This window comes from Aplidium turbinatum, chromosome 5 (genome assembly GCF_918807975.1).
Source record: "Aplidium turbinatum chromosome 5, kaAplTurb1.1, whole genome shotgun sequence".
Lineage (NCBI taxonomy): Eukaryota > Metazoa > Chordata > Ascidiacea > Aplousobranchia > Polyclinidae > Aplidium > Aplidium turbinatum.
In genome coordinates this window covers 30427690-30442490 of record NC_137476.1, presented here as the reverse complement: position 1 = coordinate 30442490, position 14801 = coordinate 30427690, and the positions used below count along the sequence as shown (strand labels likewise).

The 14801-nt window shown below is 36.5% G+C and overlaps 1 protein-coding gene, 1 long non-coding RNA gene and 1 pseudogene across 2 annotated transcripts; 2 read left to right on the top strand and 1 right to left on the bottom strand.

Annotated features, from left to right (window-relative positions):
- Nucleotides 1-1171: 1171 nt before the first annotated feature.
- On the top strand, nt 1172-1642 carry LOC145771118 (small ribosomal subunit protein uS15 pseudogene; annotated as a pseudogene).
- Nucleotides 1643-2008: 366 nt separating this feature from the next.
- LOC145769921 (folate receptor gamma-like) lies at nt 2009-14300 on the top strand. The gene is made up of 8 exons (XM_082581471.1): nt 2009-2179; nt 3320-3471; nt 4545-4686; nt 5531-5653; nt 6575-6740; nt 10443-10553; nt 11407-11478; nt 13470-14300. The coding sequence occupies exons 1-8, from the start codon at nt 2045-2047 to the stop codon at nt 13541-13543; spliced, it is 975 nt and encodes a 324-aa protein (XP_082437597.1). The 5' UTR covers nt 2009-2044; the 3' UTR covers nt 13544-14300.
- LOC145769923 (uncharacterized) lies at nt 5236-10435 on the bottom strand. The gene is made up of 3 exons (XR_014289114.1): nt 9951-10435; nt 8590-9232; nt 5236-5407 (listed from the first exon to the last, which is right to left on the bottom strand). It is a non-coding gene; the product is annotated as an uncharacterized LOC145769923 (long non-coding RNA).
- Nucleotides 14301-14801: the final 501 nt, after the last annotated feature.

Sequence of the window (14801 nt, the reverse complement as noted above, 5' to 3'; positions counted from 1 at the left end):
TTCAAATCGACTTGATAAAATTACTGTAACAGGGAAGCTGTTTCGGAGGAACTGACACTGATTCTTGCGCAGTTCAACACTGCGACCCTCACGAGTGGTGAATGTACTGTTGTGATGACACCGCCCAGGCGTCGATAATAATTTTTTACAACAAGGCAGTAAATATTTCAGGCAAGCAAAAAGAAAATGGCTGTACTCTGAAGAGTTTTAAAAGGTTTTCAACATCAATATACATCAGATTCAGTCATGCTTAGAGTGATCAACTCTTTTCCTAGTTTGTATGAAAAATGATAAATAACTTTTTTAACCGGGTCCAATCCTGTGCAAACAAAAATGTGTAACTTAATTAGTTAGTTAGTGTATGAAACAAAAAAAACGAAATCGAAAGTAGTCATTTTTGGCTAATATTACCAGTGAACTTTTCTACGTGAAAAAATGTTCCTAAAAACTCAATCCTTCGATTGAAAACTATCTTTTGTTGTTCGTGCATGGTCAAATCAAACTTATAATATCTGTTACTTTCTTTTTTATGATGCAGATGTAGGCTAATCCTTATTAGGTATTCTTGATGAAGACACAGCGATGTGTCGAAAACGCTTGAACGTTTTTGGCAGAACAAAGTGAAGTCTTTCCCAAGGCTTTATCAATACACGTTTGAAAAATACAGTCAAAAAAGGCATGGGAAGCCACTTGATACAATTTGCAACGTAATTGTAATAATTTATGGTTATGTTTTGACTAATTCGGGCTGATGTGGCAGGGAGTTGGCCCAGTGGATAAGGCGTTGGCTTTTCAATGATGCAAACTTGTTTTGACACCCGGCTTAAGCTGGTTATTGATAAACATCGCTCACCTCTACCAGGGTGTAATAAATTGGGTTGATATAGTTCCTAATGGAAGGCGGCCGAGAGAAAGGAACTGACCACCCTATATACTCTCGTTGGTACCGAAAGCTGAGTGTAATGAGAATCTTATCTTCTCATTCCTCAAAGCTCAGTAATTGTGTATGGACCCCGGCCCAACATATATTAAATAACTGCAAAAATATTAATACTTAGACGAATCAAGCAACTTCTGCAGTTTAACATCGACAATCTTGCACAAAAATAAAGGAATGTGTTTTATTGCCACTGTACAAGTTGGTCATCGATATGCCGTTTGCGAATGATTATGTGGTGGCTTGGGAAATTTTAAAATCTCTTCATCTTCATTGCCATATCGAAGAAGTGTTCCAACATGGTTGAAGCTTACTGCCGATGATGTGAAGGAGCAGATTGACAAGTTGGCAAAGAAAGGTCTTCGTCCTTCACAGATCGGTGTACGGCTGAGGGACTCACAAGGTGTTGCTCAAGCTCGATTTGTCACCGGAAGCCAAATTCTCCGCATATTGAAAGCAAAAGGTCTTGCACCTGATCTACCAGAAGATTTGTACCATCTCATTAAGAGGGCCGTGGCTATGCGCAAGCACTTAAAGCGAAATAGAAAGGATACCGATTCAAAATTTCGTTTGATCTTGATCGAAAGCAGCATCCACCGATTGGCGAGATATTACAAGACCAAAGCGGTTCTTCCACTGAACTGGAAATATGAAAGTTCCACCGCTTCTGCTCTCGTAGCGTAAAATAAATCGTTGTTCATGGAAAAAAAAAAAACTTTACAGTTTGAAAATGAAACTATTGTCTGATGGGATCTGGCCATCATTTAAGTTAAATATTTCTAAACTTAAATTCTTAACTTAAATGTAGACCTAACTTACTTGAAGTTATATCGACATATTATAAATTGAAAGTTATTTCTTTCTCCCTCTCTCCCCCTTGAAACTGCTTTTTTGCAATATCAAGTCAAAAACCATTCAAGTCAAAACTTCATAACGTGAAAATCTAACAAGACTTATTTCGCAGAATTAAAAGTATTATAAAACGAGACATTTAATAGTTTATGAAGCTAAAGCAATGTAGTCTGTTGAGCAACTATGTATTTTTTATCCTCAAACTTATCCAACAGCATATATTTTTGTACGTGAAAGTTTTGCATCAAATTATTGATGATGAAGATTATTTTAATACTTTGTGAAGTTGTGCTTTTGTGTTCTATTTTGGTGATGTCGGAACCTCCAACGTCAAATAATAACAACGCTTTCAAAACTTCCACTTGTCCAAACCCTACTCATGCAGGAAAGGTAAGACCTGAGTCTCTGAATTTAGTTTTTCTCTTATCTTGATCAATGATCAGATGCTCTGGGATAAAGTTCTGTAAAGATATGCAAGGCCATGCTTAGAACTTTAATACAACTTATTTTTTTTAAGCCAGTTCATTTTAAATTTTTCAGATATTATAACTTACAATCAAAAGATGCAAAAAAAAAATTCATCTTACATTATTTCTTTTCAAAAGTAGACTACTACAATGTCAAGTTTTGTAGAGTAGATAGTTTAAAATTTTTTCTCATAACCCAAAATGTCTTTTTTTGTGTCATGAAAAAAGGAAGAATAATTTATTGATGCATGTAAAACTGTTTGAAGCTTTGAAACACGGATCATTATTCAATTTTGATAAATTTTGGGAGAGCAATCTTGGGCTTGGGGAAGCAATTGCTCCCTTTAAAGTTTTATCTTGCCCTTTCAAAAAAAAGTTTTGATACCACTATAACGCTTTATTTAGGGCTGTGGAGCCAAGCAAAAATTATACGACTCCGACTCCTCGCTTTATAACTGGCCGATTCTGGATCCAGTGTTGCCAGATTTGATTTTGTAAAGTTTTTTTTATTATTTTTTTTTTAATTTACTTTCACTTATACTGTAAGTTACGGCGACTTGTCTAAACACTGGCAAGAACAAACACTTCTATTTTCTAGTAAAGTTTAAGAGCGTGATACAGATAAAAAGAAGAAAATATTTTGAAAATAGATTGCAAGCAAAAGTGATATTGTTCACCGTATTGTATCAAGTCGGAGTCGGCCTTTTTTAACCTTAACTACTCCGCTTCCGGACATGCCAAAGCCCAACAATTTTCTCACTCCACTACTCCGACTTCACAGCCCTGATTTTAATGACACTGTATTATATGTTGAATGACGTTTCATAAATTTTTGCCTGCATTTAGAAGTTATATTTAAAAGAACTCTTTGTTCCAAACATTAATAAATTTGCCTGCCAACAGTTGCTTTTGCCCTCCTAAAAATTTCTTTCTAACATCATCACTGTTGGGCATGTAACCTCCTACCAAGCACAGTCGCATGCTTTCAACTGGAGCGGAACCGAAAACAAATATTATTTTGATTTTTACAAAAACAACTAGATTGTTTGATATTTTTATGCAGACGGATCCTTCTGAAGAGACAGAATTGCATGCGTGTAAACAGTATTCTTGCAATAGCTGTTGCACCTCAAACATGACAATAGAACTGGCTGCTGTGCCACTAAAGCAAGTCGGCTTGGTAAACTTCGACCAGTGTGCTGGGTTGTCAACTGCGTAAGTGTGCATGGGATTTGTTTCTTAGTCTATTGTTTTTAATCAAAAAACAAAAAAAAGCTTTCACAGGTTTTGACACAACTACCTGAAACGAAATGAGAACAATAAGGTCAACTGCATAAGAGCAAAACAGGCTGAAAATACTCCACCTTACATTGGTCAGACATGTTAATTTAATTACTGTTTCCAAAGGTCAAAATACCACGCCCCAAACCATATGAATGATCTTATATCGACATGTCTAGTAAACCAGATTCAAGGAAGAGATAACCCAGCCCATCAAAGCAACAATGGTTTCAAGGCTTGCCTCAATAAAAATATTTCATATTAATATTTAATTTAAATATGTATAGCGTCACACGAAAATACCAACAACTCAGGCGAGGACAGCTCTTTGATAAAGCAAATATTTTTAATGTTTACATGTTTAACAATTTACTCAATTTTTTTAAATGTTTGCTCTATAGCCTACAATACGACATATGAAATATACAGCAAGTGAGATAGGCTATATAGGGTCTTAAATGTCTTGTTAGCTTACAATTCATGCTCAATAAATTGATCTTTTGCACTAGAAAATCTGTTCAGCAAATGCTGCGCTTTACCATAGGGGTCTTGTAGGCCTACTAATGGCTCCGGGCCAGAATATTTTCTTGAATGCTCAGAAATATTTAAATAGGGTAGGTATTAGACAACAAAGTTTTTTTGTGGCTAGAAACTACTTTTTGTATAGGTTTTTGATGTGTTGTGATGATGGTTAAGCTATAATGCATGCATAACTCCGTTTTAAATTTTTGATTGCCATGAGCTAAAAACTTGTAGTTTCAGCCATCATAACGTCAGATCCTGCAGTTGTGTTGTGTATTTTGTGATCAAGCGATTGAACTGTTGTGTCCCTTTTTTACAAGTTTCAATAAGGAAAATTAAAGAAGTCACTTTCAAAAACTGCTTGTTACTTGAGCTACGTGAGGCTTTTTCACTTTAAGAAAAACAACGCTTACGTTACAAATAATGTTAGTAGACCTAAGCTCTCAGACGACGACAAAGTTATGTGGCACGCAACTCTTTTTCAGGTGCTCCATGGACTTCGCTTACATTGAATGCATGTATCGTTGTTCTCCCAACTTATTCCCATGGATTTCTTCTACAACAAAAAAGCTAAGCGGACTTCCTATTTGTGCTAGCTTTTGTGACGCGTGGTTCTATACTTGCAAGGTATTGTACAATTGTACATGTCCCAACAACCACTACCGTTACAAATCAAGTAGTAGCCTATTGATACGTCCGCCCTGTTAGCTTAGTGGTTACGCGACCGGCTCAAGATCACGCAGCGCTGGTTCGACTCTCGGGGTGTGCGCTTAAGCAAAGCATTTCAGGACTGCTCTCCATTCAGCGGCACCTAGTGAATGGAGTAATTTCCTCGGCAGCAACACTTCAACAATCGGAAACTTCACTCTGCCAATCTCGGTAACTGGCCCTGTGTCAAGAGCCTCTACAAGTATACGAAACTACCAGGAATAGCATATCAAGGCTTTGTCAGTCCGAGGGTAAAGATTCAAAACCAACCAACCGAAATACTGTACTTTCTATTGGTTTATTGCCGACTGAGTTCATTGACCCTGAAATCGCTTTATTTTGAGGATAGATTTATTGCCTCCAGCGCAGTAGACGAAATAAATTATGCCAATCTTTCTCAGTCTAAAAATAAAGATTTCCACAATAAATGAATGAATCAATCTTTTCTTAGAGTAATACGTACGGAAAATTTTCATGTGGATGGGAAATGAATGTTTGATCTCTTAGCATCTCCAGCGCCATGACTGTATATTCGACGGAGCAATTAAATTGTTCTCAGCCACATTTGTCCATTTAACATTGATACGAATGGGATGGTTTTTCTAGCTTGGTTTATGTAGCCTGTTGTGTCTTTAAGAATCTGAATAAGTAGGTAAATGAGTGACTTTTGTGTGTCAACAATGGCTGTTAGAAAACATGTAACACATCAAATTACTGTTGTTGATTTACTAAACTATGTCATTACAAAATGCTTCCATTTTAGAATGATTTCACTTGCGCCGTTGGAAAAGGAAATCTGATAACTGACATTTACAAGGGGTTCAATCCAGATGGAACGCCGAAACAACCTTGCAAAGAGCCCGTGACATGTAGAAACTACTCGACGGTATTCAAAATTATGTTTATATTCATGGCTTAAACAATGAATACTATTAATACTACAAAAAGTGCTCAATGCCAAGCAAAAAGCCAAGCTGAGCAATTTATATCAAATATAGTTAGTAGGCCTATTCTCTACTGTATAACCTCTACCTACATCCTGTTTCACCTTAAAAGGGGGGATCATCAGAAGGTCCTTATTCATTCAAATAAAATCATATGTTAGGCTTATATAAAAGTTAGTTAAAACACCAAATTGCGAAAAATAATGCCACCGAATGTTTAAACGACTGGTCCACCCGATTGTTTTACTTAGAATAATATCACAATCAAGTTCCAACAATGCAAGCAGCAAAGATGACTATTGTTTGCGTAATTTTAAGAATCGTAAAGTATAAATTAAATATTTAAAGCGAGCAAAATAAAACCAGCCAGGTATGGAAACTTGTATAATAATTTATTTATAAAACTTTTACCACCTTAAAGGCGGCTTCTTTACTAGTTTATCTGGAAAAGCATAAGCAAATCAAGAGCATAAAAATTAACCAGTAAAATCAACTAAGAAAAATTGTAAAATTTATTTAAAATAACCACTTCCCAGCGACTGCAAAATTAATTAGGATGCCAAGATGAAGATTTTGACGACATCTCATCTTGAAAAGTTGATTATTCCTGTTAAATTTTATACTATCATCATTTCATCATTTTGTTCCTTCCTCGTATTGAGGATTGGATACAATGCGCCATTGTTCTCGACCATGAGCTGTGCGTACTGTACTTTCATAAGTTAATTTTGTCCATTTTGTGATGTTTGTTGTCCAAATCATTATTGGTCTGCCTTTATTTCTTTTAACGTTTATTTTCCCTTCTATTTACTATTATATTATACTATGCCAAATGCAAATCAAATGCTTCACAATTGTTACAGGTATACCAATCGGGAAAAGAATTGTGCAACAACATCTGGGGAAATCTTTTTATCTACACGAATGATACTGAGAACTGCCTGAATCCTGCAAAGCCAGCAGAAAATGCTAAAATGGTTCAGGCAATGGATAGTTCATTTGAAGTCAGCGATTGTGTTACTACCCAAGGTAATGCATTGTAGGCTACAGTGGTAATGGGTCTACACCAACGGTTTCCAACCTATTTTAGCACGGGGAGAAAATTCAAAATCAAATTTTTGTAAAGGGCAGCAACACAAGAAGTGCAGTTTAATGTGAAGCTTGATTTTGGCTTTGTCCTTTAATATGTAAGTCTGTAGCGGTAGTGTTAGTGGTAATCCGCCTATAGCCAACACAGCTGTAGTAGTTAGTAACTTACAACAACGCCACGAGCACCATAATGGGAAGGATGACCTGAGAACAATGTTGATAGCCTACGCTACTTTTGCGCAGTAGTTTATTGCAGTAAAGATTTGAATTGAGACCATCAGAACAAACGTGGAAGACCGTCTGTCGCCCAAAATCAAACCATAACGTGGAACTGCAGAACACTGAGAGAAATCAAACTTAAAACTGATACCTATACCAAAGCATGCTTTGTACACTGATGTAGCCATCTATTATAAGATCGTACTGCCAATACATTATGAACGAATTACTATAAATCTCTTTTCAGAATTAAAAAAAAAAGAAAAATAAGATACAAAAAATGATTTTTTAATTAATGGATGCATAATGGTGAAAAACCAAAATAGCCTAACTCACTTGAGTCAACTTAGGCTAAATCTTATAAAATTTATTTAAGTACGCCTTACTTATAATTACTCGATTGACTATCAAGTTTTTTTGTGTGTCAGTAAATTTAATTAACTATGACATGGGACAGATTGTTCATACCGTATTAATAAGTGGTTGCAATTTTTTGTAGACTTTTAAGTGTTTACTTTTGATATTCGGACCTAGTTTTGAAGAATCAATGATTTACAGTAAATAGGCTACTCAGCCAGCAAATTAGTCACTTTTTTAATATTGAATCAGCGTGTGTGGACGTTTGATCAGTGTGAAAAAGGATATATTTTCTGTCCGGGCAGTTAGGCTAAGTTATCTTTTCCCTTTCCAGCCGACTCCAACAGTTTGAAATGTAACCTATACAATCTTAAGCTGATGTCAGTCGGCTGTGCTACAATCAAAGGCGTAATAATTAACATGGAAGAGTAAAGTCCCCCCACCCTTCATACGCGATAAGTAAAACTGTAGAAAGTGAACCACCTTTTACTTGCATCATGGTGTCTGCAAGAATTGGGCCAGCGGATTCCTTAACAGCCATGTTTGCTTGCTCTGGCACAAACCTGAGTAAGGCAGTTTGGTTTCCAAGGAAACTTTACGATAATTGCCTCTACCCAGTGATCGATTTCGAGTAATGGGTAGTACCAAATTTAAGTCATTAGTAGAATAGACAACCGGAAACAGACATTGCCGTCGGCTGCAGCGTGGGTCAGGTGTATGTCGGAAGGCGTACACCGATGCATAGCGTTTAAGTCCGCTTTCCCGCAATGCAGGATAAAGATAAACAAACAAACAAAGGCGATTAACCCATATAAGACATGAAAAATAAAGATGCTTAAAAATTCGTGAAAGTCACATATCATCTTTAATAGTGTGTAAAGGGATAATAATTGCCAAAAAAAATTTTATGTTTCGTTGATTTATTGAAATATTTGCAAAAATCGAACGTTGCGAAAACGCATCGTTTGTCACCACGCATACTATTGCTGTTGTCGCAATTGATTCGTACAGACTTAAAACATATATGTAGGCTATGTCTGTCTAATTTCTTGATCTTCCCAGCTATTATCTTTATCCGTTTAGTTGTATGCATATCAGTTTATGATCTGTCTGCAGTGTTTTTTCTGAAATATTGTAATATTTATACACTAAGTCAGCTTGGCAGTTTGCAAGATTTATTGCTGGAAAAACAGTTACATTATCATGTACTCACTCGTAAAAACCTATTCACTGTTAGTGGTAATGTTGAGAGCATTTCCAATGTAAAGGAACATCGCATTTCTTGCAGACGTATACTGTTTGGCTCTGGCATTGTCTGCATCTTCGGCAGCTTTTGGGTTCACTTGGAACGATATCATGAGCAATTTGATCGAACCGCATCTCTGCAATGATCGCATTTGTTAGCGACCGTTGTCTTCCTGTTTGCAGAGGGACTCCATATTTTTTAAGCCAGATTTGTACCAGTGATCTGGTAAAGGTCAGCATGTCTTAGCTGTAACCACCTTCACTCGCAAACAGCCAAGCGTTGTTCACACATAAATTCAACATGTAGGAGAGGATTGAAAAGTACCATTTCTTGCCTCAAATATTTATCCTGTATTGTGAGACTGAAGGGGTGGGGCCTTGCCACTATAGCTTCAGCCGTAAGCTGATCACGCGGTAAATGGCCCAGCTGCACATTTTCTTCGTCACCTGAATCTTCATCAGTGATATTTCCATTATTCGGTGGAGCGATAAACACTCTAATTTCTTCAGACGTTTGAACGACAGTGATGTTATCATCATTTTCTTCTTCAGAACTTTCTTTGTCAGAGAATCTTTCAAGTTCTTCCAACTCTTCATCCAATCTCTTTTTCCTAACAATGGAGACAAAAATAATTAACCACACGTGTGGGAAAACTAGAGTTAGAAAAGTAGAACAACAATGTAATTTGCTTTCGACAACAATCACTAAATAAGGCCAACAGTTAGCACAAAAGATTTCCTGTAACACTGAAACATTGTTATGATGTGGAAGATAAGTCGGGCTTGTGGGGTATTACTTGACAACCTTCAACAGATCTTTGAAGCACATTGTAGAATTTTAATAATTAATATATAATTCTTAATTTACAAATGAATTCTAACTTGGATAGCGGTTAAATATTTTTGCATGAGGTTTTCGTTATAGGCCTACTGTAATTATGTACGAAACTAATGTAATATGTTATAAAACATTCAAAGACAGATAGCAGATGGATTGAGTTGGGTCAAATTATAGTTTATAAAGAAAACTTTATTTACAGATTACCATATTTCATTATCAACAGCAATCAATCCATAATAAAATGTAGAGCGGTCGCACATCGCAAGCTCACGGTATGACAAACGTTGCGAAAACGCATCGTTCAGCGCATCTGTGATGACAAACGTTGCGAAAACGCAACAAAAATTGCCACGCATTTTGAACACGAAAACACTTCTACTTAGAATACAGCTAGATTTTATACAAGTGAACCAAGCAATATCTAATACATTAAATTAAGATACACAGTAAAAAAAATTGTAAATTCGTCATATAAAAATGCAACTTACCTTAATTTCTTGCAGCCATCGTATTCCAAAAAATTGTCGAAATTCAGAACTATGTTAAAACTTCAGTAAGGCTAATAAACAGATAAGCTAACTTGTTTCTGACTCTTACAACACTAAACTAACTAATGAAACTAGACTGACTGCAAAATCTCAAGCAGTTCGACCTTGAAATAGAAAAAAGCGCGACCTACTTGTCTGTTGCGAAAACGCAACGTTTGTCTTATATAGGTTAATCGTTTTTTTTTTACAAAGTGGTTTAAGATGTCATGATTCATAATTTTCATTCATAATTCATAATGTCACGTCATGATTCATAATTTTCTTCATTGTGAGATATAATCACGAATTAGATTGTTTTGTTGCAATTTTGGCCTCCGTTTCGGAACCACTTTACAGCTTACCAACCGTTTATAGACTGCAATTCTTCTCACTGGGCAACGTATGATGAAACACAATAGAACTTAGAATAAAATTTATGTGTTGTTGTTCTAGTCACTTACACAGACGCTGGCCTTATCGTTGGGGTAGTGTTCGGAGTCTTAGCCGGGATTTTCCTTATTGTGGCTGGAGTACTTTTATACATGAAAAAGAAAAAGGGAAAAGGTAAGCTTGTAATATTCTATCTACAAATAGATTTGTAGCGGCACTATTTAAAGATGGGTCACCCATATAGCCAACAGCTGCAGTAGGCCTACCTACTGCAAGGACATCCGGAGTGTGGTAGCAGTGGGGATGAACAGAGAACAGCGTCTATATTCTTCGTAGTAATTTATTGGGATAGCACGAGCCAACTCGACACATTGGAACAAAAGAGAGTAAGACCGGTGGGACGAAATTAAGCCTTATTCAAATAGAATACAGAACTGATTAAAATCCATCTTACTGAAGCTCATACCGAGAGTTTCTACAATTGAAGCACACTGCTCATCTTGAAAACCATGAAACTACTGTAGCCTACTTTTCTACATTCGACTGCGTGTTGAAACGTTTTGAAACATATAACAATCTTACATATTGAAAACCAACTCATTCCATAAGTTATCGAAGCTTACATACCAAGAGTTAAGACTCCTGCCAGTTTTTTCTCTTTCTCCAGCCGTGAAACGTTAGAGGTAGACGTTGCAGTTTAAGGACCAGCATTTAGATTACAAACATGGCCCCGACTTGATAATTAGCCTACACACAGCACAGAACAGGCCAACAACGCAGATAGACACAAAATCACGTGAATGCAACGTAATGCGAGAGAGCAAATACGCTCTCTGTGAAGTTTCAGGCTGAGGATTTGCACGCAACTCAGGGAAAAACAGTGAGCTCGTTTTTCGGCCACGGGATTCCAGAACCAATTATTTATGAAAAGACGTGTGCACTTTACAGTGCCCCCAGAAGCTACAGATTAATTGTTATATTTTCTTCTGGAATAGTTTGATTTATTTCGAAGTTTTTACTTTTCCAGATTCCCCAGCTACTTCTGCAAAGCCCAAACCAAAAGAACCTGCAGCTGCAGAAGAAATGGCAACACTGAGAAGTAATCTATGACATTCTAAGTTTTTAAGAGATTCAAATGACTGTAGTAGATAAACATGCGTCATAGTTTTCTTTTCAAAACACAATTGCTTGAAGGATTCATATTTAAATAGTCACTGTAGACTGCATTACCAGCCGTCTACTGTACTGAAAAGGTAAAAGTCACTCACGTGATTCCAAGCATCGGGGAATGAAAAGATAAGGTTTCCAACATTTTTATGTATGTGTAGCCTTATTCCGTATGATTAAGGAATTTGTCGAAGTCTTAAAATCGCCAATAGGCTATTTATAAACTACTAGCAACTCAACTCAACTTAGCCTACCACACAAAAGAGGCCTTTAAAAGAAGCTGACAAATGAGATCTGGTTGTCATGTTCCAGACAAATGTCAACCTATTAGGGTATTAGACCTACACTCAAAACATGAAGATGTAGGCTACGTCCTATTGAAAAATTGCAACCATAAGAACGCAACCAAATAACTCACAAAAACACAAGTTATTAAACCTGATGAATAATTTACAAAATCAATGGGTTAGAAATAAATCATTAATCACCAAAATAACTTAGTACTCGCTTAATCAATAAGTGACAAATGTTAGGCTACCTGACTTTGCTAAGCGCTTATTGATAAATACGCTAATTGACCTTGATGCTCATCTGATAAGCTCGACATCGCTTTCTAGTGTTTGTAATTTTGACCGCTAGATTTTCACTTCCTTAAAAGGTTGCAACCAGGGTTGGCAGTCGTTAGTCAAAAAGCAATGACTATTGCACTATTCGATAGTGCCCGGTGATAGTGCCCAAAAAAGCAAGGACTTTTCGCTATTGATAGGCTACTTAAAAAAAGCAATGAATAGCAATTACTAAAAATTGACTGGCCAAAAAACAAGCTCAAAAACAAGCAGCCAGCAAACTAAAAAAAACAAAACGCAAACTCGAAAAAAACAAGCCCAAACTTGCGGGAGAACCGCAAGGTTGGCAATAACAACTCTCACGGGCATGGTTTTTAATTTTCCTTAATCCTTTAAAGTTCGAAAACCGGAAGGAGACTAGATCGGATAGTAATCCGAAAACTAAATCTAGTAAATTCATTTTGACGACGAAGTAAGTGAACAACAAAAAATGATTTAGCAGTTCTCCTAAATATCGATTTAGCTTAGTGAAAAACGAATAAATTAATGATTTCGTTGCTTGCATAAAAAAGCAGTGAATAACACGCATTCGATATTTATTTTTAAAAGGAATGGGTAGGCTATAAGCATTCGATATTCAGAAAGCAACAAATAACGCTATCGAATAGTGACAACTAGTCGTTTCTTCCAACCCCGGTTGCAACCATGAGGCCACGGTCCGTAGGGAATTTGTTACCAGGCAACGCAAAACCAAGCCCAAACTGCTCTAAAAATTGCAAATGGTTTTGATCAACTGGGCTAGTGCAAAATAGCAATTTTATTTTCGATGATTGGTAGGCTAAACGTTTGCTCCAAAAATACTCAAACCAAAAATAAGCAAGAAATTCATAAAGTTTCCTTCAGATAGGCTACAATAAAACAACAGCAAAAAAGACAAAAATACAAAGTAGGCTGGACATAACGAACACACTGCAAGTGTCATTGACTACCATAATTCCAAGGTGGAAGCAGCTTTTTCTGCAAAACAAGCCCAGGGCTTTCACCGAAGCTGCGTAACGACGACTGAATGAGTTGTAATATATTTGCATGCACCAAGTGTGTTTTATTGAAGGCCGGTCGGCGCAAATAATGCGTGTCTTAAACTGGTCCGTAGTGTGAAAAAGGTTGCTTGCCCCTGTTTTAAAGAATGTATGAATAAGTCTAAGCTCGACCAAGAGAAACGAAGAAAATGTTTTACCAACCTACATTTGATCTCATTCTAAGACTATTGTAGTTTAATATTGACTTAAAGTTTTTCAAGACATATCACATCAACTACAGGCAAATAAAGAAGAATGATACTTATTTCATTTTTTAGGTTCTACCAAAGAAAAGCCCCCAACTCCATCAAACACAGCAGGTCATAGCGACAGTGATGTGGCAGAAGCTTAAGCTGGTTTCTAACCTATGATCAGTAGCAAAAAACGCTAATGCAAGTTGTTGAGGTTTTTATGTCCTAAACGTTTCCTGGATTTTTTGACGTTCCCCTGGCATGATGATCGTAAAAGACTTGTAATTCAAGTGCATTTTAATATGATATGGCCAAACAGATGATTTTTTTTCTAAAATTACAAAACGACATCAGGTTAAAAAATGGCGTTTTCGTTGTGTTGTGTTCATTTTCGTCAGTGCTGAAAGAAACTTGGCGCCAATGCGCAAAATTAAGTCACAACTGCGTTTAATAACGAGTTTGCACAGAAAAGAACTAGGCTATCTGTGTCATTGTCAGCTGGCTTTTGTTTTTAGATTTGACTTTTTAACAGTTGAGAATTTTCATCTTTAAATTTGGTAGATTAAAATCAATTGTGTTAGCTTTTTTAGTATGGCAAAAGCTTGTGGTTCTGATATTTTTTGGCCTTAGCCACCATTGTGCTGTAGGCTATTCAGAAAACCGCAGTTAGGCTACTGTGTAGTGTGTAACAATTTGTCACTTTCATCTATTGCACATGTTGCGACATTTAGTGGACGTGGTGACAAAAACAGAAAAAGTGATACCAAGGAATTGATAATTTTTTGTGTGAATTAAGCTCTGCAATCTTGTATTTTGAGAGTCAATCATTCAATTATTTCAAGCGTGTTTGTGTCACAATCTTGTGTGAAGTGAGTTTTTTTATACAGTAGTTCATTTGATGAAAAACGGTTGATTGCAGATTATTACTGAAATTGGACGTGCCAGTATCTGCTCTAAAAAGGCCAGGTGAAGGTAGGCGATGTGGAGTTAACGGAAGAATTCGGTAAAAAGAAACAATCGAAGGCAAGGAAACTTATTCAAGAGTTAGCGAAATTACTTGTGACTTGGCCAGCTTGAGCTCGTCAAAGCTAAAACTAACAAAGAGAAGGTATTTCCCAATAGACGACCTACAGACAGATGATTTTGACTCCTCAGCACCTATGACCATGAATTAACAAGAATACAAAAGGCGCTTAGTAAGTACTGAAAGTGACGCAGTCAGACACTGGCAGCATATTTAATGCAAATACATGACTCAACGTCATATAAAATTGCGTCAATGTAATGACAGCTAATCAGCAACCCCAGACTAAAATTGCTCAATAAAACTTTTTATTTGTGACGCAATAAATCAAACATATTCGCTGACTCATCAAAACTTGACACTGCACCTGTCACAATAAGCCAAGTTATATAAAT